Consider the following 24670-nt stretch of genomic DNA (forward strand, 5'->3'; position numbering starts at 1 on the left):
CCTCTCATCATTTCCTTCATTTCAATCTCTAAGTAAAAAACAACTTGTTTGCAAAATAAAATGGGGTCATCTTTTAGCATATTAGAGTTTGTCTTTGTTTTCAGTATTTCCTAGCACCATTTACAATTGCCTTTTGATTTTGTTTATCCAGCAACCTATAAGCAAGCAATAAATAAAGTATTTGTAATTCAAGAAATGATTCAAATGAAGACAGGATCATCTTGGAGTAGTCACTCTAAACTTGAATCCTCAGATGCTTATAATCTCCTCAAACATTACTCTAGTGAAAATGTATTTCAGATTTATGTTTCCAAAGGGCTCAGTTATCTGACAAGAACAGGAGCATTTTAAATCTCTGCGTAATACATTTCTGAAATGGCTTGCATATAAGACACCAAGCAGTTATTAACTCTTGCTTTTAATCTACCAGTTCTCTAAATCTTCTCTCCACAGCTTGATTCCCAGTAGAGAAAAAAGTAACTCAAACAAAAATCTTCCTGTTTACCATAATAAACTGTTTACTTATCTGTGCACAAGGTTGAGAAATTATGGAATGGGGATGCATGTATCTGCCCACAGGGTACTTGCATAGGCATTTTGCTTGAATTTTCATTTATATTTTCAATTCATAAAAGGATTATATATTTTGACCCAATTATAACTTGAACGCTGTAATAGAAAATAGAAAGAGCACAGTTTTCCCACTTGGTATTTAACTGATGTTGACAAGCCACTCTAAGCTCTCTGAACCTCATTTAGCTTATTTGTAAATGGAGATAACAATACCGCCTGGTAGAGCAAATGACATAATGTTAATTAAAGTCCTTTGAGAACTGTAAAATATCATGTAAATGTAAAATATCGTTTATTATTATGCTACTTTATTAAGAATGAAAAGTAGCTGGTTATTTCCCCATCATTCCTTTTGTAAAATGAGGAAAGGAAAGATGCTGTTTTGAAGTAATCTAATAGTTTGTGATGAGGTTTCAAATTTAAGGAAAATTTTCCTAACTAAAAAATTATAGGTTAGAGCTAAAATTTAGAAGCCATTTTAATCCAGCCACTTTAGTTTTAGATACAAGGAAAGAAAGACCCAAGAAGGGTAAATATTAAAACATACAAACTAAACAGTCACAAATGGTGGTGGAAAGGGAAGAGCTAAACCAAACTTTATGCTTCCCAATTTGCTGTCACATCACTTGGCTAAAGAAATCTAGGGTTAGGATTAGAGTCAGGGGCAGGGGCAAGTTCAGAGGTTGGGTTAAAGTTCTGCCTGGATTATAGGAGTCATTTTTTTTTTTTGGTGGTACACGGGCCTCTCACTGCTGTGGCCTCTCCCGTTGTGGAGCACAGGCTCCAGACGCGCAGGCTCAGCGGCCGTGGCTCACGGGCCCAGCCGCTCTGCGGCATGTGGGATCTTCCCGGACCAGGGCACGAACCTGTGTCCCCTGCATCGGCAGGCGGACTCTCAACCACCGCGCCACCAGGGAGGTCCTCGGAGTCATTTTAAATCATCACTTTCTTATGTTGGTCAATTATAAAATAATAACAATAAAAATTATGACACGATGAGAATACACAAAGTGGTCATTATGGTTAAACATTCTAAGAATATATATATAAATTGTATATACGTATACATATGTAAAGTGTCTATGTGTGTTTGGTATACACATACAAAATCACAGTACGTTAGTTCTTACAGCAACTCTATTATTCTTACTTCACGGGTAAGAAAACTAAGGGAGGGAACAGAAGGGTTAAGTAGACTGAGCAAGATTATAGAACTAACATGCTTCTGGCCAAAATGCCTGGCTCTTGGTCTTTTTTTTAAGAGTTGTACATCTTAATGTACAATTCAGTGAGTTTTGACAAATTTACAGAGAGAGATGTATGACTGTCACCACAATACAGTTTAGAACATTTTCATCACTCCATAAAGATCTCTCTCGCCTGTATAGAGTCAATCCCCATCTAAACCCCTAGCCCCAGGAAATCACGAATCTTCCTTCTTTATCTATAGAAACCTTTTCTGGGCATTTCATTTTGTATCGGACTTGGGTTCATCTATACTGTAGCATATATTATTAGCTCATGACTTTATCATTTAACAGTAATATTACTTTTGTATGGATATACTATATTGTTTATTCATTCAGCAGCTGATGGACATTTGGATTCTTTCTACTTTTTGGCTATTATAAATAATGTTTCTATGAACAATTGCAGTTGTTGTGTGGACACACATTTCAATTTTCTTAGGTGGATACCTAGGATCAGAACTGTTACTTTATATGGAAAATTTATGTATAACTTTTTGAGAAACTGTGACACTTTTCCAAAGTGGCTGTATCATTTTACGATCCATGAGCAATGTATGAAGGTTCCAGTTTTCCACATCCTCACCAACACTTATTAGAGCTCATGACCTTCACCACTACCCTCTGTAGGCTTCCAATAACCGTGCACATATGACACTGAATGTTAGAATGGGAGGGAAGGGGACTTCCCTGGTGGTGCAGTGGTTAAGAACCCTCCTGCCAATGCAGGGGATACAGGTTCGAGTCCTGGTCCGGGAAGATCCCACATGCCGCGGGGCAACTAAGCCCGCATGCCACAACTATTGAAGCCTGTGTGCCTAGAGCCCGTGCTCCGCAACAAGAGAAGCCACCGCAATGAGAAGCCCGCGCACCACAACGAAGAGTAGCCCCCACTCGCCGCAACTAGAGAAAGCCTGCGAGCAGCAACGAAGACCCAATGCAGTCAAAAATAAATAAATAAGTAAATCAATAAATAAACGAATGGGAGGGAAGGAGGAGCTAAATGGAGTGAGGGAGACAGAGCTTAAACTTACTCAAAGACAACCAAGTCTGTTTCATTTATGTTAAAAAAAAAAATTAAGACTTTTGAGAGCAGTTTTCAATTCACAAAAAAAATTGAGAGGAAGATACAGAGATTTCCCATATAATCCCTGCTCCTTACTAGAGAGCTTCATGTATTATCAAATCCCTTGTTAGAATTTGTTATATTTATTACAACTAATGAACCTATATTGACACATCATTATCACCCAAAGTCCATAGTTTACATCAAGTTTCATTCTTGGTGTTGTATGTTCTATGTGTTTGAAAAAATGTAAAATGACATGTATCTACTATTATGTCATACATGGTAGCTTAAATATCCTATAAAAATCCTCTGTGCTCTACCTATTCATACCTCCCTCTTCCATAACCCTTGGCAGCCACTGAAATTTTTTTTTTTTAACTGTCTCCATAGTTTTCCTTTTTCCAAAATGCCAGAGTTGAAATCATAAAGTACATAGCCTTTTCAGATTGGCTTCCTTTACTTAGCAATATATGTTTAAGTTCCCTCTATGAATTTTCATGGCTTAATATTTTATTTCTTTCAAGTGCTGAATAATATTCCATTGTTTGGAGGTACCATAGTTTGTTTATCCACTCACCTAGTGCAGAGCATCTTGGTTGCTTCCAAGTTTGGGCATTATGAATGAAGCTACTATAAACATCCTTGTGCAGGTTTTTGTGTGGATATAAGTTTTGAACTCCTTTGGGTAAATACTAAAGAATGTGATTGTTGGATTGCATAGTAAAAGTATGCTTACTTTTATAAGAAACTGCCAAACTGTCTTCTACAAACAAAGAGTTTTATTTCTTCCTTCCCAATCAGTACAACTTTTGTTCCTTTTGCCTTATTATGTTAGCTAGGACTTTGAGTAAGATGTTGAAAAGGAATGGTCAGAGGGGCATCTGTGCCTTGGTTTGTGATCTTAGTGGGAAAGCTTCAAGTCTCTCACCATTAAGTATAATGTTAGCTGTAGGGTTTTTGTAGATTTTTTAGAAAACAAACTGAGCAAGTTCCTCATGTTTTCTGAGCTTTTAAAATTTTTTTTCATGAAGGGGTGTTGGATTTTGTTAAATGCTTTGTCTGCATCTATTGATATGATCACCTGATTTTTCTTTTAGCCTATTGATGTGATGGATGACATTAACAAATTCTCAAATGTTGAAACTGGCTTGCAAACCTGGGATAAATCTCTCCTATGCTTTTCATAACCATGTATTTATCAGCTTTTCATCTTATAGTGGAAATATATATATATATATATATATATATATATTTTTTTTTTTTTTTTTATCAGAAATAACTAAGCTTCTGGTGTTTGCCTCATTTATCTTTATATTCTGGTATGTAAATGTGTTCACTGATGAGAAAGGAAAAGATTCATAAGGCTTAAACAACAATAAATTGAGAAAATAGGAAGAGTTTCTTACCAGGTCTTAACTTGAAAATGTCAAAATTATGAGCTCATTGTTTTTGAACTTGCTATTTTGGCCCAGGTTTCGTAACATTAGAATGTTAGATTATAACTGGTTCAATACTAGAGATTTTGAAGCTGTGTCTGAAGAGAAAAAAATCACTAAAGACTATTTGTTATCTTAAATTACTTTAAAAATGTTTAAAACAAAAAAACAATCATTTATTTTTAAGTGCTATAGTGGTTTTACCATAGAATGCTATAATGTCTTTTATATTAGTATAGTAGCTAGAATTTTGGTTTCAAACACTGGCAAAGAAATATTGTGGCAAAGGTGAAAAATACCTTAAACATATTAAAAGGTGATTTTTATTTATTTTTTCTTGCTTTATTTTTTTGCTGTATTGTTCTAGAAGCTAGAACATCTAGTATAGTGTTTAAGTGGTAAATGTAGGCATATTTGTCTTATTTCTGATTTATATGAGCAACGTATTCAGTCATTTGCCATTAAATATGATGTCATCTTAGGAGCATGTCTTTCTTAGGAGCCACTCATGGTGAGAACATTCTCTTCTATTCCTCAATTTCAGAGAATTCTTAACAGGAATTAGTGTTGGATTTTGCCAAATGATTTTTCTTCATTTATTGAAATGATTATGTAGTTTTAAATTTTATTAATATGAATTACATTGATTGATATTTGAAAGTTAAATCAGCTGGTAGTCCTAGGATAAATTCCATTTGATCATGAAGTATTTTTATCTGCTGTTGCATTTGCTTCATTAAAATTGTGCTCAGAATTTATATATGTAATAATAACATATAGTCTGTAGTTTTCTTTTGCTGTAATATTTTTGTCTAGTTTCAGAATCAGGTCGTGATGATCTCAGTGAGTTGAGAAGTAGTCTCTTCTTTACAATTTTCTAAGAATTTGTGTAGAGTTGGTGTATTTCTTCTTAAAACTTTGGTATAATTCACCAGTGAAGCCATACAGGTCTAGAGTTTTCTTTGAAGGATGGTTCCTTAATGACCAATTCTATAAAAGATATGGGGTTATGAAGGCTGAATGAGCTTTGGTAGTTTTTGTCTTTCAGAAAATTTGTCCATTTCATCTAAGTTGTTGAATTTCTTTATATAAAGGAAATATTATGAATATCTTTTTTAATATCTGTAGACTCTATAATGATGTCACCTCTCATTCTTGATATTGGTAATTTGTGTCTTCTTTTTTCTGAAGAGTCTATGTAGAGGTTTTATCAATTTTATTAATCTCAAAGGATTCCATTGATTCCTTCTGTATTTTTTTTTCCTTTCTTCTATATATTTTGGGTTAATTTGCACTTCTTTTTAAGGTAGAAATTGAGGTCAAAACTTTGAGTCCTTTCATCTTTTCTAATATAGGCATTTAGTGCTGTATTTATTTCCCTAAGTACTGCTTAATAGGCATCATATAAATACGGAGATGTTGTGCTTTCTTTTTCTTTCCATTTAGTTCAAAATACTTTCTAAGTTCCACTCTGACCCATTGGTTACTCAGCTATGCATTGTTTACTTTCCAAATATTTAGAGATTTTTCAGATATTGTTCTATCCTTGAGTTCTATTTTATTTCTGTTGTGTTCATAGAACTTAAATGCTTATAAATTTATTGAGATTTGTCTTATGGCCCAGGATATGATCTATCTTGGTAAATATTCTCTGTGTACTTGAAAAGAATGTATGTCCTGGTGATGTTGTGTAGAGTGTCCTATAAAGGTCAGTAGGTCAAGTTGACTGACAGTGTTAGTCACATCTTCTGTGACTTCCATAGTGAACATAGTTCTTAAAAAAATCACTTACAACAGCATCACAAAAGATCAAATACTCAGAGATAAGTTTGACAAAAGATGGAAAGTTCTGTACACTAAACTCTACAGAACCTTGCTGAGGGATATTAAAGAAGACCTATCCTACTAGAAAGATATGTCACGTAGAGGGGTCAGAAGACTCAATATTGTTAAGAAGTCTATTCACCCCAAACTGATCTATAGAGTCAATGTAATCCCAATCTAAATATTAGCAAACATTTATATGGAAACTGAAAAACTAATAATAAAATTGCTAGAGAAATGCAAAGGACTTCTAACAGCCAAAACATTTCTAAAAAAGAACAAAGTTAGACAACTAACATTATCTGATACAAGACTTACTATAAAACTTCAGTGGTCAAGGCAGTGTAGTACTGGCATTACGACAAACAAAAAGATCGACAGAAATTAGAGTCCAAAAATAAGACTACACATAAATATATTTTTAAAAATGAAGGTAAAAAAAATCAGGAGAGAAAGGAGAGTCATTGGTGTTGGAACAACTGAATATCTATATGCCAAAAATATGAACTTCAAACCATTCCTCACAACCATATGAAATGGACCATAGAATGAACTATAAATTCTAAATTCTAAAACTATAAAAATTGTAGAAGTAAACAGAGGAGAAAACCTTTGTGACCTGGGATTCAACAAAGATTTCTTAGATATACCATCAAAAACATGATCTATAAAAGAAAAACATAATTTAAAGTTTGAAATTAAAAACTTCTGCTCTTCAAAAGACACTATTAAAAGAATGAAAAGACAAGTCAACTGAGAGAGAATATTTGAAAATCATACATCTGATAAAGGACTTGTATCCAGAATATATAAAGAACCAAGACTTTATTACAAGAAAACAACCCAATTAAAAAACTGGGCACATTATTTAAATAGACACGTCAAAGAAGATATATATGAATGGCAAATCAGCACATGACAAGATGCTCACATCATTAGTCAGCTGGGAAAGACAACAAAAACCACAATAAGACACTACTGCATAAAATTTTAATATCTAAAGACTGACCACACTAAGTGTTGATGAAGATGTAGAGAAACTACAGTTGGGAATGTCAACTAGTATAATCACTTTAAAATCTATTTGGCAATTCCTTAAAAATTTAAACATGTACATTCTATCTAATTCATTTATTCCACTCCCAGGTATTTTCCTTAGAGAAATGAAAGCACATGCCCATACGAAGACTTATACGTGGATGTTTACAACAGCTTACTTGGCAGTAGCCCCAAATAGGAAACAACCCAAAAGTCTATCAACAGTTGATAACAACGGTGATATATTCATATGATGCTATTCTACTCAGCAATAAAAAAGAATGAACTTCCGATAAACATTACAACATGGATGGATCTCAAAATTATGCTGAATGAAACAAACTAGACCCAAAAAAGAAAAGAGTAGTACAGACTATATGATTCCATTTATATAAAATTCTAAGAAACACAAACTAATATATAGTGACAGAAAGCAGATCAGTGGTTGACTGGGACAGGGGTTGAGAGGGGGAGGAGGACTACAAAGAGACATGGGGAAAATCTGGGGGTGATAGATGTGTTCATTACTTTGATTGTGGTGATGGTTTCACAAGTGTATACATATGTCAATACAATAAAGTGTACATACATAAAGTATATGTCAATTACATATCAATAAATCTGTTTTCAAAAAGATTGACAAATTATAATTATTAAATATTAGATTTTTGACAGACATTCTCTCAAAATTGAATTAAGTAAGTCCAACAATTCAAGGCAAAAAACTGACAGTTTTTGTTACCAGGGAAAAAAAATCCAAGCTTTGCAATGAAAGTTAAAATTTTGGAAAACACATTTGCTATAAAGAAATTGATACCTCCTATTACTTTTCCAGTGAGATTAGTGATGACATTAGTGAATGTGGTCTTTTGATACTGTATAATGAATTATTTCACTGTTTGGAAGATCTATGTAACCTGGTCACTTGATATTTTCCAAATGAGAAATGACAAAGCATGATGCTACAAAAATCATGTATTCATTTTATAAGACTGACAAGTGGAATTAATGTAACAGAGTACGAAAAGTTCAATGTGGTTTCAGATCAGACACTGCAACTAACCTCCAAGAAAATTTAGCAAAGTCCACTATGGTAGGCAGAATTTGAAGATGGCCTCCCAGTAATGTCCCACCCTAATCCCTGGAACATGTGAACATGATTAGATATCAATCTCATAATTATGTTTTATCATATTGCACAGTTGCCCTAAAAATAGGCAGATTAGCCAGGTGAGCCTGATCTAATCACAAGACCTTTCAAAAAAGTGGAGGGTATTCTCCCAGCTTTTTTGAAAAACAAAACAGAACAAAATGAAAAACAGAAGGAGAAGTTAGAGAAATTCAAAGCACTTGAAAGATGTGACACACTGGGTCTGAAGATCAAAGAATGTAGGAAACCTTAAGAAGCTGGGAGATGCCCTTGGCTCACAGCAAGAAAAGAAAGGGAACCTTAGGCCATTTCTCAACTGTAAGAACCGGAAGGAGTTTGGAAATGGATTCTTCCCCAGTGCTTCCAGCCAAGAATTTTTGGCTTTATGAGACCCTAAGCAGAGAACCCCAGTAAAGCCTGCCTGGACTTCTAACCTACACAACTGTGAGTTAATAAATGGATATTGTTTAAAGCTGCCATGTTATGATCATTTGTTGTGCCGCAATAGAAAGCTAATACATTAACCATAAATCAAAATGCACATAAACTCAGATCCAACTCAAGCACTGTTTAGAAAAGAAAAAAAACCCAAATAATAAAAATGGAAACAACCAAAGTATCCATAATTAGAAGATCGATTTAAATTATAGAAAGCCATATAATGGAATATTCTGTAGCCATTATAAAGAAAAGGTAGAACTATATGGATGAATATGAAACAATGAAACTATGTTATATTAATAATAGAAAAAAAGATCAGCAATGTTAAGATTTTGAATAATTAAAACATTTGCATAAAATCATGGTATCTATAGTAAATATTTTCCTGAGGGGAAAAAAACACAAAAAAATAAATAGCAATTAGCTTTGGGGTAAGTTTAGATTGTTGAGTAGGACATTTTCTAATGAAGTTTATTATTCTTAATCATTAAAAAAATATATCAATAAAGGTTACTATTTAGTGTCCAGATAAACACTTTCCTGGCTCTCTTCCAAAGCTATCTTCTGCTTTATGCAATTTAGACCTGCCATCAGGAATCTGTTACCATGCTCCTTTATAGTAACACCAAAATGACTTTTCCTCATCAAGTCTGCCCTACCTCTCAAATCTAAGTTTCTCAGTGACATCCCTTATTAACTGGGGCCATCATTTTCATTATGTGAATGTTTTATGTATTTATAATACTTAAACATCCCATTTTAATTAAAATTATAGGCTACTCAATTGTTTTAAAAAATTTGTATGAAAATTGTATGAAAGCTACTTTAAGAAATAAATCGTAAATAGTGTAAACCATGCAAATATATATTGCCATTTGAGGATGAAAATGATTATGATCTAGGAATCCTTCAGTTATATGGTAATAAAGAAATATTCTAATAACAATCAAACCAGCATGGTAAAATTGGACCAATTTATCCTTTAATAATGAAAGAATTATGTGAAAAGTTTTTAATGGGCAATCTACAATATCAGGTTTATGTGATGTATATTAAAGTTAGAAAAATGTTTTATATTCCTTTAAGTTTCTTCTTGTAAAATGAATAGTTAAGGTAACAAAGCAAACCCTTTTCAGTTATTAACTACTGTATTTATAAATCTTATCAAGGTCATATTTTACCTCTGATTATATTTTCTACAACAGAAAGATGTACAATAAAAATAAAGATAACACGGTATCAGTTTGATGTTATCCTTGTTTGTTGGCAAAAGTAGTTAACCAAAATACCTGGAGGTGTTAAAAGTCACCAGAAAGAAATAAAAGGTCAAATTCCTAGAGAGATCACCTTTTTTTGGTCCACATATCAAACAAGTTCATAGTTTGTGACCCAAAACATTATGATATTATTATATACAACTAAACAAAAGGATGTACGGTAATGTACTTGTAAAATGATATACAATGAACGAAATATAAGACAGTACTATCATTATTATAAAGTAAACCTAAGTAGCCTATTTATCTAAATAGCCGTTCTCACCGAAAGATTATATACAACTAATTTCCACGTGTAACTGCAATGTAATAATATATCTTCTCTTACAAAGGTTGGCTGACACTTTCTAGAAACTGGCAAGTATTATAGACTATAAAAATATCAAGTATGTGTACAAGCTCTTCATCATCAGGAAAATGTTAAACAGAATCCTTGGAAACTTAACAAGGAGAAATCAAAGAGACTAAACATATAAAAGCAATAAAACATGACATTAAAATGTCATTGAGGAAACCTCTAAAATCATATTACCTGGAACCAGTTCCATAATTATGTAGATAGGCTGTCTTTGTGTGCACACTCCTATAAGTTTGACAATGTTGGGATGGTCATATTGCTTGAGAATCCTGGATAAGAGAAGTATAAGAATAGTTACCATTTAAGTTGTAAGCATTAATTGACGATCATTAGTGTGTACAAGTAGAATGCACTTTAATCAACACAATTTTTAAAACTTAGTACGAACCCAAATTATGATAAATGGGATGTATATGTCTTGACAAATCTTGGCAAAATATAGATATAAGTGAGTCAGTTTTTATTCAGTTAAATATTCATTTAAAAATTATTATCTACTCTGAATAGGTAATAAGCATGCTAAACAGGAATAACTTACTTAGTCCAAAATATGCAGAACTCCCTTCAAAGAATCTGGTTTTAGCCACCCTCACAAAAGGTGGAAAGTATTAGTGGACCAAAACCTGTAAGCTGTTAGGGCAGCATCTTTTTGTTTTGTTTTATTTTATGTATATACTTCATTTAAAACGAATAAAAATAGAACGATTCATATTGGTAAATGCTATAGAGTAATCACTTCATATTTAGATTTCACAATACATACTCTCTTGATGATCATGATCAACTTCAAAATAGTAAAAACTCAAAAAGTTTTGAGAAAACTGGCAGAAGGTTAAACAGTGAGTAATATAAGACTTAAGCTGAGGCAGAGAAGTTTTAGTTTGGATAAAGGCAGAATTTCAGAGAGCTGTAAAAGCATAGACTCATCTATAGGACCCCAAGCATGAGTTAAAAATAATTAGATTCCCTCAGAGGCCTTTCTACCCTGATGATTTCTGTTACCAAATGATCTTCCATGTTATCCTACTGATATAGTTATAAATTCACTCATATTTGAAAAAACACAGTTTCCTTTCTAGGAGAATGAAAAAAATAACTTCATTTGTTGAAAGATAAAACAGTTTATATGTGTGCTGTACATGTACAACTAAAGCAGAGATAGCTCTAAGAAAAATGTTATCGATTGAAAATATATAAATTTAAAAAATGAGAAAGTACACTAGGAAGAATTCTAGAGATAAAGAAAATGTTCTGTCAATAACTGAGTTTGCAGTTTCTATGAGGAATTAGAAAGGAAGTTTTAGAATGATTGACTGTAATCCAAAATGTCATTTCTTAGGTTGAAAACTGCTTAATAAAGAAATTCCACAAAACAGCCAGGATGAATCCAAATGACATTAAATAGCTAAATATATAGCTTTATTATCTGTTAAAGGATACTTGGGAGTTTGCATGGATGTAATTGTCATTTTTTTTTTTTTTTTTTTTGCGGTACGTGGGCCTCTCACTGTTGTGGCCTCTCCCGTTGCGGAGCACAGGCTCCGGACGCGCAGGCTCAGTGGCCATGGCTCACAGGCCCAGCCGCTCCGCGGCATGTGGGATCTTCCCGGACCGGGGTGCGAACCCGTGTCCCCTGCATCGGCAGGTGGACTCTCAACCACTGTGCCACCAGGGAAGCCCCGTAATTGTCATTTTTAACATAAAATTTCAGTCTCACTTTAAAAGAAGAAATTAAACTCTATCTTTCAGTAAAAAATTCACAAATTAGAAAGTAAGATACCTTAAGGTACCTATGAATAACTAAAATAATGAGGCTATAAGTTTGAATTGTGATAGCATACGTTTACATTCATCATAGGATATTTTTTCTGAATTGCTAATAATATACATGAAAAAGGTTTGCAACTTTATTCCACAGATAATATTTAATAAATGCACCCAACTAGTTTAATCCATTGCTATAAATATCCATTTTTAGATGATGGAGAAATGACATCAAGATGCTCTATGCCACGGGATTTAGTTCTTTCGTTGCCATGTCCTCTGTTCTCCCATGGCACTTTCCAAAAACTTCAATTTTATATACAATGCAGTGATGGAGACAACACACACACACACACACACACACAAACACACACACACACCTTTCCTTCCTTCCCTTTATACCACCAATCTATGGATCTATATATCCTCCTTCTCCTTCTCTCCCTCCCAACTATCCACCTACTCATCCATCCATCCATCTCCCATTCATATGTCCATTCTCACTCTATCCAAAGCTCCTTTCCATTTGTTTTGTGTTTTGTTGTATATATTAGATTTTACCACTAACAGAAGAGTTTAAACTACTTGCAACATAGGGCTGGCAGGTTGGAACATTAAATTCTAGCTAAAACAGAAAAAAGAGAAGAAAATCATCCTAAAAGATCAGTTAGAAAAGAAACAATGCAATGAGCTGAAGAAGAAATTTGAGATTCTCAGAAAATAAAGCTAACACCTGGGAATAAAGAATCAAGCAATAATATCTAAGGAGGGTAGGAAAGATGTAATTATATACCTAAATATATGTCTAAATTATGGATTTTATATATAGAATACAGTAATATTCTTAGTATAAGGACAATCACAACACTGCATATATGCATATGTGTATATGCACGTGTGATAAAAGCAAAAAATACTGCAGTATTTTTCAAGGACTCAAAGAATACTCACTGTTCTCAAAAGCATCTGGTTCTTTTGACTGTGATATCCTAACTGACCTGCAGTCTAACCCAAACACACAGAAACTTTTTGTTTTCACATTGTATAATAAGTGCCTACTTTTGAGGGCCCTGAAAGTACTTACTTCTAATTCATCAAATCATATTTAAGATATCTTCAAATTTACGTTTTAATGAATCACTTACTTATATTATAAATACATATTTACATTACTTTAGAGAACTTACTTGGCTTCTTGTAAAAATTTTATTTTCAGTTCCTGAGGAAGATCTTCTTTACACGTTTTAACAGCAACAGCAGTTTTATCCTTTAATATGCCCTTAAATACTTCACCAAAATTTCCCTATAAATATAAATATATTTATTGTTTAGAGTGTAAGACAGCCACGTAAACCTTTGCAAAATACAAGGAAAGCATGTAATGATGAGTTTTGAGTTCATCAAAGTACTCTGTTAGCTTTATTCAGAGTTTTAAGTGGAAATAAAGACTGGGAATGTTGCTCTTACCAATTAACTTTAAATACACTACCCAACATAGCAACCATTTGAGGGACTGAGGCTTGTGGAGAACTGAAAAGGAAACGGGAAAAAACTGAAATAGAATAAAAGGAAAAACTAATGCTGTCAGAAGTACCTAAGTTTCACTCCATCTAGTTCCCTTCACCCCCTTAACTCTAAGTTTTATCAGGTTGGCGTTTAAAAATAAAGCCAAGTTTGTGACCACCTAGAGGCGGGGGATAGGGAGGGTGGGAGGGAGATGCAAGAGGGAGGGGATATGGGGATATATGTATATGTATAGCTGACTCATTTTGTTATACAGCAGAAACTAACACACCATTGTAAAGCAATTATACTCCAATAAAGATGTTAAAATAAACAAACAAACAAATAAAGCAAGCCAAGATTCTGTGAGGTGACTGGTGGTACTGATCCACACAGCCAGATGTCACTTGGACGCGAGTGTGAGAGAGTAAGACACTAGATGAGAGGCAACAGAACCAAGGCAGATGAAGGACTGTCAACAGCCACTGCTGCAGGCTGTCAGTCCCTGAAAGATACCAAGGAAAACGAGGTGCTTGCCCAAATGCCAGTGTCACCCATCTCTGCTACTGCTCATTTCTATCAAATGTCTGAACTCCTAACCTTACTCCATGGCTAGAACATATTTTGATTTAAAATGCCTTATTTCCAGTTTGAAGTCACTTTTATTATAGTTATGAAACAAAAGAATACAGAGAAGATCTATAAAGCTAACACAACAGCTATTTTGGAGTATTCTCTTCAAGTCTTTCTATGTATGCATATGTATTTTTTACATAGCTATAATTATAATGTGCAAGCACTGTATTATAATTAGCTTTAATGCTGTCATTGTTGAGTAACAAGTAACTAAACTAGAGGTCCGATAATCAATGAGTTTGAGTTCTAAGTTCAATGTAACTCTTAACCTATGATCCAAGGTGTATAAATTTTACATGTTACTAATCATTTAAATTTACTAATAGGTATTTTAATAAATTTATTTATTAAAGAATTACTATTTGCTTAATTTAATTAACACTTATTTTACTTACCATTTTAAGTATACTTGAATATTTAAATAATCAATAATATTATTAAATCTAATATTCAACTCTTAAATATTCATTCAAAATGATGATTGATCACCTTTACATGAAAAGTAAACATACAATAACTTCAACACAATGCACATTCACCACAAACTAGAAAAAGAAAAATTTGAGCTTTATATCCTTTCCTGTTATTCAAGGCTTTTTTCCTTCCCACAATTATCACATCATTTAGAGCTGAGAGAAGGTATTAGTACACACAATTACTGCTGGGCCTCTGTTTATCTGAATGATTCTGAAGCACTTAAAATTTACCTTGTCTGAAACTTAACATTTTATTCACTAGAAGACATTTCCTGACTAAATTACCTTTTCATTTCCTAGGGCCATTACTCTCTACAAGCATTCAGATTCTTCCTATGGAACACTTTTGTCTTCCTCCTAGCACCTCAGACAGCCTACTCTGATTCAAGATCTCATTTTTCTCACCTGAACTGATCTCATCCTTAGTCCCTCACCCTCTTCGGCCCCTTAATCTCTCCAACACAGAACTTTGATTATACCACTGCCTTATTTAATACCTATCCTTCCATTACCATTCCTTTCTCAGCCTCTGTCTAGCCATCTTAGCCTCTGACTGCTACATGTGTCCTAAATTCAAATCTTAGTGATCCCAAAAGGTGTGCCATGCCTTCTGTACATTTTCCCCTCACCTCCAATCAGAGAACATGCTAACTAATCTTTAAATTCATTTCTATGCCACCTCCTTCATGAAGACTTTCTTGATCTTCCAAAAATTAGACATCTTGTTCCTGAACACTTATCATCCCATTGCCCCTTTGTACCTTTCTAATGCTTTCTGTCCTATGTAACTGTTCTTGGCACATACAAGGCATTTGAAAATTGTAAACATTCATTTAACAATCATTACTCAGAAGACTTCAATTCTGTTAACAGTGGTCAAGGGAGGAATCACCAAACACTGCACAAATGACTCTGCTTCACGGACCACCTCTTCTCCATCCAAAGAGGTCAGGAAAAAGCCTACGACATCCATTGTTCCCTACCATGTAACAGGCACGGCTTCATCTCTGCTACTGGCTTTAAGTCCATGAGGCTAAATTTCATTATGACTCTTGTGTATGTTTCTGTTGGTCCTCACAGAAGATCCTGGTGGTCCTCATTTCCCCCTCTCTAATTCTCATTAGGTTCTGCAGACTCCTCATCAACCTGTTATCTCCAAGTATTTCCCTTCTGTCCCCAACCTTCAGTTGCCTTCTGGAACTTGTGGTCCATCATCAAAAATTTATCTCGATCTATTCTTTGGTCCTTCTCTTCACCTTCTTGTTCTAACAGAAACCTGGCTCTCACTTGAGAACACTCAAATGGTGGGTGAGCTTCCTGTGCCTTCTAAAACTGTGATGACCCCACCTGCACCCCCAACACACACACCATGCTTCTCCCACCACCTGAGAGATGGAATACAGGATTCATAGAGCTCCTTGTCACTGCTTTCAAAACATTTTCCCTTCTGTTTTCCTAAAAACCCGTAGCTTTGAAACTTTATTATTTGATTATATACCCACTGCCCCTTACTGTTGCTAGCAGCTATTGCATTTGAAAATATTTTCCCTCATTTGTTGACAATTTGAGCTCCTGGATCACTGTACCTGGTGTTACTCTTGTCTTAAAACTTGGAAATTTCAATAGACACTTAAAGATCCTTCCAACACTTCAAAACTCTGTTATGTGACCATCTCTCTTCCAATGATCCAAGTTCCAACCTATTTTCTATGATCATACCTTAAACTTTGCCATCACCAATAATGCAACTCCTCTGAAACACCTACGTCATTCATCCCATCTTCTGGCTGGCTTCTATTTTTCTAGCTTACTTCCTCTAGTATTCGGACTCAAAATCCTTTGACCCTATAGGAACCTCCAAATCTTTAGACCCTATTACTTTTTATTGTCCATAACCCCCTAACAGCCTTGCTTTCTTCCTTATTCAGCTTAAATTCCATGCTCAATAATTATAACAACTGTTTACTATATACTCTCAACTTCTCTGCTCCTTTTCATCTGTAGAACTCCCTTATCAAATCCACAAGCCAGATTAAATGCAACACGGCCTACTCTGTTCCTATGCAGCTAAATGTGGCTGGAGAAAATCCACAATGATGTTGACTAGTTTCACTTTAAATTCATGAACACAAACCTCTAGGAGGGCCTTAATACTGCTCAATAATTATATTACAATTCCCTAGACCATTCACACTCTCATTCTTCTAATTAACTATTCCCCCCCCTTTGACTCTCCTCTTAAAGCTCCCATACCTTCCCCACACCCTCATTCTTAGTTAACAATCTTGCTTAATTTATTGAGAAAATTGAAGCAATATAAAGAGAACTTCCAGACTCTCAGTCCCACATTTACCCTCCTACCAATCTTCCTTGCTGTTATAAAAAATGAACTACTGTGCTGCTATTAAAGTCAATGCTCCATTGTAAATTAAATTCCATCCCCTCTTACCTACTTGATGATATTATTTCAGGAATTCTCATCTCCTTCCAAAATCTTGAATTTTTCACTGCATATTGCTAACTGCAAACCAGCATGCTGCCTCTCTCAGATTAACCAACACACAAATCATTTCTTCTGAAACTACCATCACATGTAGTTTGCTACACGAAGTAGTAAAACTTCAAAGAGTTACATCCTTGCTATCTCTAATTCCTCTCCTCCTATTCTCCCTTAAATATATTTCAGTTTGGCTTTCACATAAAGCATTCTAAAGAAAGCGCTCAGCCAAGTCACTAGGGATCTCTTCACTGTTAAAGTCAATGGTTCTCAGTCATCATCTCATTTGACCTCTCAGCAGCACTTGCCACCATTGATCACTGTCTCCTCCTTCATATACTTTCTTCTCTTGGCTTCTAAGGCATCCTATCTCCTGGTTTCCTGCCTTCCAGGACCTCAACCTCAATCATCTTGCTTCTCATCTCTCCAGCCTCTTGATTTTGATGTGACCAGGGTTCAATCTCTCTCTTCTCTTCTCTATCTAGACTCACTCCATTGCTGAACTCATCTAAATAAACCAGCAAATAAGTGACAACTACCAAATTTGTACTTTTGATCCACACCTCTTTTCCAAACTCCAGACTTAATACCCAACCATTTTCCCAACATCTCCACTTAGAAGTCTAACGGACAAACCTTAGTATTTACATCCCAAACTCCTAATCTCATTCCCCCCAAACCTGCTACACCTATGCCAACTGCCCTCTTTGTCCCATGCCCTGCATAGAGCATCAGGATATTTAGGTAGTTCAACCTTAAAAACAAATCCAAACTCACCACTTCTCACCACTTCCACTGCCATCCCCTCTGATCCAGCAACCATTAACTTTAGTTAGGTAAGTACAATAGCTTCCTAACCTTCCAACTCAGCCTATTCTCAACACAGTAGCCAGAGTGGACTCTGTAGAAAGTAAGATCATGCCACTCCTCTACTCAAAATCATCCTCTAGCTTACCTTTCCACACACATTTAAAGCCAAAGTATTGATAATTACGGTGATCTACATGGCTCTACAGGATCTATACTCTCATGACCTCTCTGACTTGCTGCCCTATCCTATTCTTCCTTGCTTACTGGGTTACAGGCAAACTGTCTCTCCTGCTCATCAAATGTAATTTGTGTTGGTACTCCCTCTGCCTAAAACCACATGGCTAAATTGCTCCTCCCCAGGTTTTCATTGGAAAGAAACAATCTTAATAAGGCTTACCTGGATTCGCCCATTAAAAATTGCAAGTCCAATCAACAGCACTCCTAAATTCCTTATATTTTCACAGGATTTTAGCACCCTTTAACATTATGAAGTTTACTTATTTATTAAGTTTATTGTTTTTCTGTCTTTCCCTGCTAGATAGAATATGAGCTTCATTAAGGGCAAGGATATTTGTCTACTTGGTTCACGGATGTATCCCAGGAACCTAGAAGAGTACCTGGTACAGAGAAGGCATTCAGTAAATATTTGAGGAATGAATATTTTTTTTTCCTTTTTTTTTTTTGCGGTACGCAGGCGTCTCACTGTTGGGGCCTCTCCCATTGCGGAGCACAGGTTCCGGACGCGTAGGCTCAGCGGCCATGGCTCACGGGCCCAGCCACTCCGCGGCATGTGGGATCCTCCCGGACTGGGGCACGAACCCATGTCCCCTGCATCGGCAGGCGGACTCTCAACCATTGCGCCACCAGGGAAGCCCAGGAATGAATATTTTTGAATACCAATTATATATCAAGTACAGTCTATAGAAATACAGTGCTCAAAAAAAGAGCTCCCATCTCAACCTTATACTACTACTAAATTCCAAAGTACATAAGTATAAGAACCATGGCTAATTATTTTTCTCATGCATTTTCATACAGTATACTATAAATATTCAGAATAGGTAATGAAAATATTAAATGACATTTTCAACTCAAATATATTTGCTGAAATTAAGCTATATAGTGTCTCTAAAGTTGAAGTATTTTATTAAAAATGATAAAATTTATTAAAGCTGATATCATGCTACTGCCTTGTCATTGAAAACAATTATTCTTTGAAATAACCTTACTGAGGACCCAACGGCTAAAATTCCTCCTAATATGTGAAATACCATGTATCACATATTAAACAAAGATAATTGAAACATTTCTCTTTAACTGAAAGTATTTTTTCCTTAGAACTGAAAAATCTGCTCTTCTCAACACACTATTTTCAGTAACTGGTTTAATTTTAGGGCTTCCCTGATGGCGCAGTGGTTGAGAGTCCACCTGCCAATACAGGGGACACGGGTTCGTGCCCCGGTCCGGGAAGATCCCACGTGCCACGGAGCGGCTGGGCCCGTGAGCCATGGCCGCTGAGCCTGCGCGTCCGGAGCCTGTGCTCCGCAATGGGAGAGGCCACGACAGTGAGAGGCCCGTGTACCGCAAAATAAATAAATAAATTTATAGCTTATTATTTAATTGTATTTTCATGGAAATTAATTACTTTCTTTGTAATAATTTTTAGCCCAATCACTGCTACTGAGTTACCTAAAGTAATGAAAAAGGAGAAATATTTCCTAAAGAATTATGGCCATATCACAGAGGAAATAAACACACCAGCTTCTGTTGTAGCTTGAAATTCTTTAGAATTTACTTACTAAATAAGCATTAGCAGTCAATAGAAACTGTTTTCCAATAGTAATTTAATGCTTCTATTTGGAGAAGATATTTTAAAATAACAAGAATCCTGCAAAGTAGATTGTTTCAACAGGGATTTACTTTCTCAACACATATCAGGACTAAAACATAGAGGAAATTTGTCAATTCATCAAGTTTACATTTAAATCAAAAAAGTAATGAATAATCATTTCTTTCTTTACTTGAAACGCTGAGCCTTAAATTCTAGTACTGATCACTCAGAAATGTATGAGTGATAGTTTTCCCTAGCTATCTGGATTTTATACTATTTTTTATATTGCATTATGAACCTCAACTCAATTCAAACATCACTAATTAAGTCATCGACAAAGAAGTTAATATTTACCTATTGGAACTCAGTTATAAACAAATAAGAAATTTTCAAATAGTCCATTTGATTATTAAATGTCTGCCATCATTATTAGTTATAATATACTTTCATAAGGCCAATGAGTTGGAAGAAACTCCCAACCACGTTGGAAGAAAGAGACTTTCATCATATATAGCTGCCTCCTCTGACCACTAACAGAGCTAGCTACAAAATGGATATATTGAAACATGTGCCTTGTCAATATAATTTTCAGATTGAAATAACATGTCCCATGTTGTCACATACCGTGATTCTATATACAATTCTGAAATCCCAAAGAGCAGTACTGCATTTTCTCTGAACTATCATGTATAACCAGAAACAAACAGAATAAGACTATTAAGTAGTTAAACTTTTATTACATCACAGTTTCTTTTCAAATCTCAGTTCACTAGTTTTGGCTTTACTACACTGTAATAAAATTTTTGTGGCTTTTAGTTCTTTCAGAGGAAAATATACAAAATAATATTCTTAAAAGTCAAGATAATTCTTAAACTTTTCAAAGATTTTCACACTTCTATTTCAGTGAACATCACAGTATTTGTAACAGATATGGCACTGTGTTCTTCTAGGTTCATGGGGGAATGTGCCTTGCTGTGTGCTGGAATATAAGAAAGGCTTTGAAGAAAATGAATCTGTAGAGTTCACAATCACTATCAAGATTTGGTTTTTCAGCTCAGTGGATTACATACCTTGCCCAGTAATTCTCCCAATGTGACATCTTCATGATTGAGAACCCATTTCTTATCCTGTGGCAAAGAAAAAGAACAGTTCTTTAGCCCAAGCAAGAATGCAGTTCCTGGGCTTCCCTGGTGGTGCAGTGGTTGAGAGTCCTCCTGCCAATGCAGGGGACATGGGTTCGTGCCCCGGTCTGGGAAGATCCCACATGCAGCAGAGTGGCTAGGCCCGTGAGCCATGGCCGCTGAGCCTGCACGTCCGGCGCCCGTGCTCCGCAACGGGAGAGGCCACAACAGTGAGAGGCCTGCGTACCGAAAAAAAAGAAAAAAAAGAATGTAGTTCCTGTAAGATGCATTTGAGGCAGTGGCAAATAGACCTAAGAGATATTGCATTCAGACCATTGAATAATCAGCACACTAAGAAGTTGTAACCTCAAGAGGTTATAAAACAGATTTAAGAAATGTTACCACACAATAGAACTTTAAGCTCTACATTATAGCAAACTTCTATCAGAATTCTCAGCCTTCAAAATGATAGTATGCCTGTAACTAGAACACAGCATGCACTCTCCTCCCACCATAAAGCTTAGGCTATGCTATTATTTGTCATTTCAAAAGTGTTGTGTCATAAGTACATGAGGGAATCTCATTTTGCAATGTAAAATTTCCAATCTTCACTTGATCATAGAGAATTATTTTATACCCAAACTACATTACTAAGAGCTAATTTTTCCACAACTGGTCATGAATTACAGCTGTCTATTACACTGCATATAGTCCCACATCTTTCCCAAGTAATTTCCTGTAGTATAATAAAACAACAAACATCAATTACAGTATCACAAGGTACACAAGATCAGTGATGCAAACATGCCATTATAAAAGAACATCCCATTATGTGATCTCAAGAGCTAATCAGTACTTAGGGAATATTTTATCATCTAAAAAGTCACAGGGCTTCCCTGGTGGCACAGTGGTTGAGAGTCCGCCTGCCAATGCAGGGGACACGGGTTCGTGACCCGGTCCGGGAAGATCCCACAAGCCGTGGAACGGCTGGGCCCGTGAGCCACAGCTGCTGAGCCTGCGCGTCCAGAGCCTGTGCTCCACAACGGGAGAGGCCACAACAGTGAGAGGCCCGTGTACCGCAAAAAAAATAAAAATAAAAAAAAATAAAAAGTCTCAGCTATGAGAGCACACAGTACTGTAATGTTAGAAAGACATATTAGATTTAAAAAAAAAAAGAAGGAAAAATGAATGAAGTGGGATGGGGGGAGAAAGGAGAGAAGGAAAATTAGGGGATGGAGCAAAGAGAGAAAGAAGAAAAGAAAATCCCGGAATGATATATTTTATTCTTGATTTTTAAAAAATTTAATGTTAAAGTATAGTCTTTCCCCATTACACAGACTGAAATAGAATTATGAGCTATAGAATGAATTGTAACAAGTAATCAAACACCTTGAAGTAAGAATCCACCCTAACTATGGCTTAAAAATGTCCTGGACAGCCAGCTGAAGTACTTTACCTTCTGAAACACCATGTGACAAACACTGAACCACCACACTCTGATTGTTCAACAAGGGGAACAGCAATGATTTTTAAAAACAGTTTACATGTATAATCTTTAGGGGTTCAGAATAGCCTCCCCAAGATGTGCTACTTTAGCATGTGGATTATTTTGAGCTAAAGGCAAATAAGACCCTGTGGCCTCAAGGCAAAGCTTTACTTCTCCCTTAAAGGATTTAAATTGGGGGCCTTACCCATAATAAGAGCTATTACCAGAAATAAGTTTTCATGACCTATCTGTATGACAGGGCAAATATCCAATTACTAAACATCTGCTCTTCCTATTTGTGAATTACCCTCCTTCTCTCTGAAGTCCATGCCCCATCCCATCCCTTAGCTCAGGATGGCATATATACCTCATTTTACATTTCTAATTCAACTTCTCATGCGTGTGGTGTTCCTGTATGTACAAAATTAGATCCGATATTCTCTTGTTAATACGTCTCATGTCAATTTAATTATTAGACCAGCCAGAAGAACCTAGAAGGGTAGAGGAAGTCTTCTTTCTCCATGACAAGTCTTTCAACCTAAATAAAAAGCCAGAACTATAAAGGTCCTGAAAAAAAAATTAGCAGAATATCTTCATTACCAAGTACGTAAAGAAAGATTTCTTAGACAGGACACAAAAAGCACATAAGAGAAACAACTGGAATTCATCAAAATTAAAAACACTTGTTCCTCCAAAGGCTCTTTGAAAAAATGAAAGTCCAACTACAATCTGGGAGAACATTTTTGCAATACGTATATTTGACAAATAGTTAGTATGTAAAACACATAGAGAACGCGTACCTCAAAAACAAGGTAACAAACAACCCAATTTTAGGAAATTGGGTAGAGTACTTAACAAAAGAGGATGGACAAATAGACAATAAGTACATTAAGAGATGTTTAACATCACTAGTCAGTGACACACAAATACAAACCAAAATAAGATGCCACTTCATACCATTAGAATGAAGTGCCAAAAACAGAAATATAGATCATTGGAACAGGATAGAAAGACCACAGATAAACCCACGCACATATGGTCACCGTATCTTTGATAAAGGAACAGAGTGAAGTAAGTCAGAAAGAGAAAAACAAATACCGTATGCTAACACGTATATATGGAATCTACGAAAAAAAGAAAAAACAGGTCATGAAGAACCTAGGGGCAAGACGGGAATAAAGACACAGACCTACTAGAGCATGGACTTGAGGATATGGGAAGGGGGAAGGGTAAGCTGGGATGAAATGAGAGAGTGGCATGGACATATATACACTACCAAACGTAAAATAGATAGCTAGTGGGAAGTAGCCGCATAGCACAGGGAGATCAGCTAGGTGGTTTTTGACCACCTAGAGGGGTGGGATAGGGAGGATGGGAGGGAGGGAGATGCAAGAGGGAAGAGATATGGGAACATATGTATATGTATAACTGATTCACTTTGTTATAAAGCAGAAACTAACACACCATTGTAAAGCAATTATACTCCAATAAAGATGTTAAAAAAAAAAAAGAATTAAGTGCCTTCTATTTACAATATCCAAGACATGGAGCCAAACTAAATGCCCATGGACAGATGAATGGATAAAGATGTGGTATATATATACAATGGAATATTACTCAGCCATAAAAGGAATGAAATAATGCCTTTTGCAGCAACATGGATAAACCTAGAGATTATCATACTAAGTGAAGTAAGTCAGACAGGGCAAGACAAATATCATATGATATCACTTATATATGGAATCTAAAAAGAACGATACAAACGAACTTTACAAAAACAGAAAGAGACTCACAGACAGAGAACAAACTAATGGTTACCACAGGGGAAAGGGGGTGGGGAAGGATAAATTAGGAGTTTGGAATTAGCAGACACAAATTACTATATATAAAATAGATGGGGCTTCCCATCCACATGCTGTGGAGCAACTAAGCCCATGTGCCACAACCACTGAGCCTGCGCTCCAGAGCCCACGCGCCACAACTCCCGAAGCCCAGACACCTAGAGCCTGTGCTCTGCAACGAGAAGCCTGTGCACCGCAAGGAATAGTAGCCCCCGATAGCCGCAACTAGAGAAAGCCTGCACACAGCAACAAAGACCCACCGCAGCCAAAAATAAATAAATAAATAAAATAA

At 35.6% G+C, this 24670-nt stretch overlaps 1 protein-coding gene across 2 annotated transcripts in view; it reads right to left on the bottom strand.

Moving 5' to 3' along the window:
* Positions 1-24670, bottom strand: part of FER (FER tyrosine kinase) — a 457217-nt gene that overhangs the window by 132567 nt on the left and 299980 nt on the right. For both annotated transcript variants that reach the window (XM_024743363.1, XM_024743364.1), the window contains 3 exons: positions 21001-21057; positions 13365-13480; positions 10588-10682 (listed from right to left, as the gene is read on the bottom strand). In XM_024743363.1, the coding sequence (XP_024599131.1) occupies positions 10588-10682; positions 13365-13480; positions 21001-21057 (268 nt within the window). The remainder of the gene's footprint in view (positions 1-10587; positions 10683-13364; positions 13481-21000; positions 21058-24670) is intronic.

Source organism: Neophocaena asiaeorientalis, unplaced genomic scaffold, assembly GCF_003031525.2.
Source record: "Neophocaena asiaeorientalis asiaeorientalis breed wild unplaced genomic scaffold, Neophocaena_asiaeorientalis_V1.1 scaffold26, whole genome shotgun sequence".
NCBI lineage: Eukaryota > Metazoa > Chordata > Mammalia > Artiodactyla > Phocoenidae > Neophocaena > Neophocaena asiaeorientalis.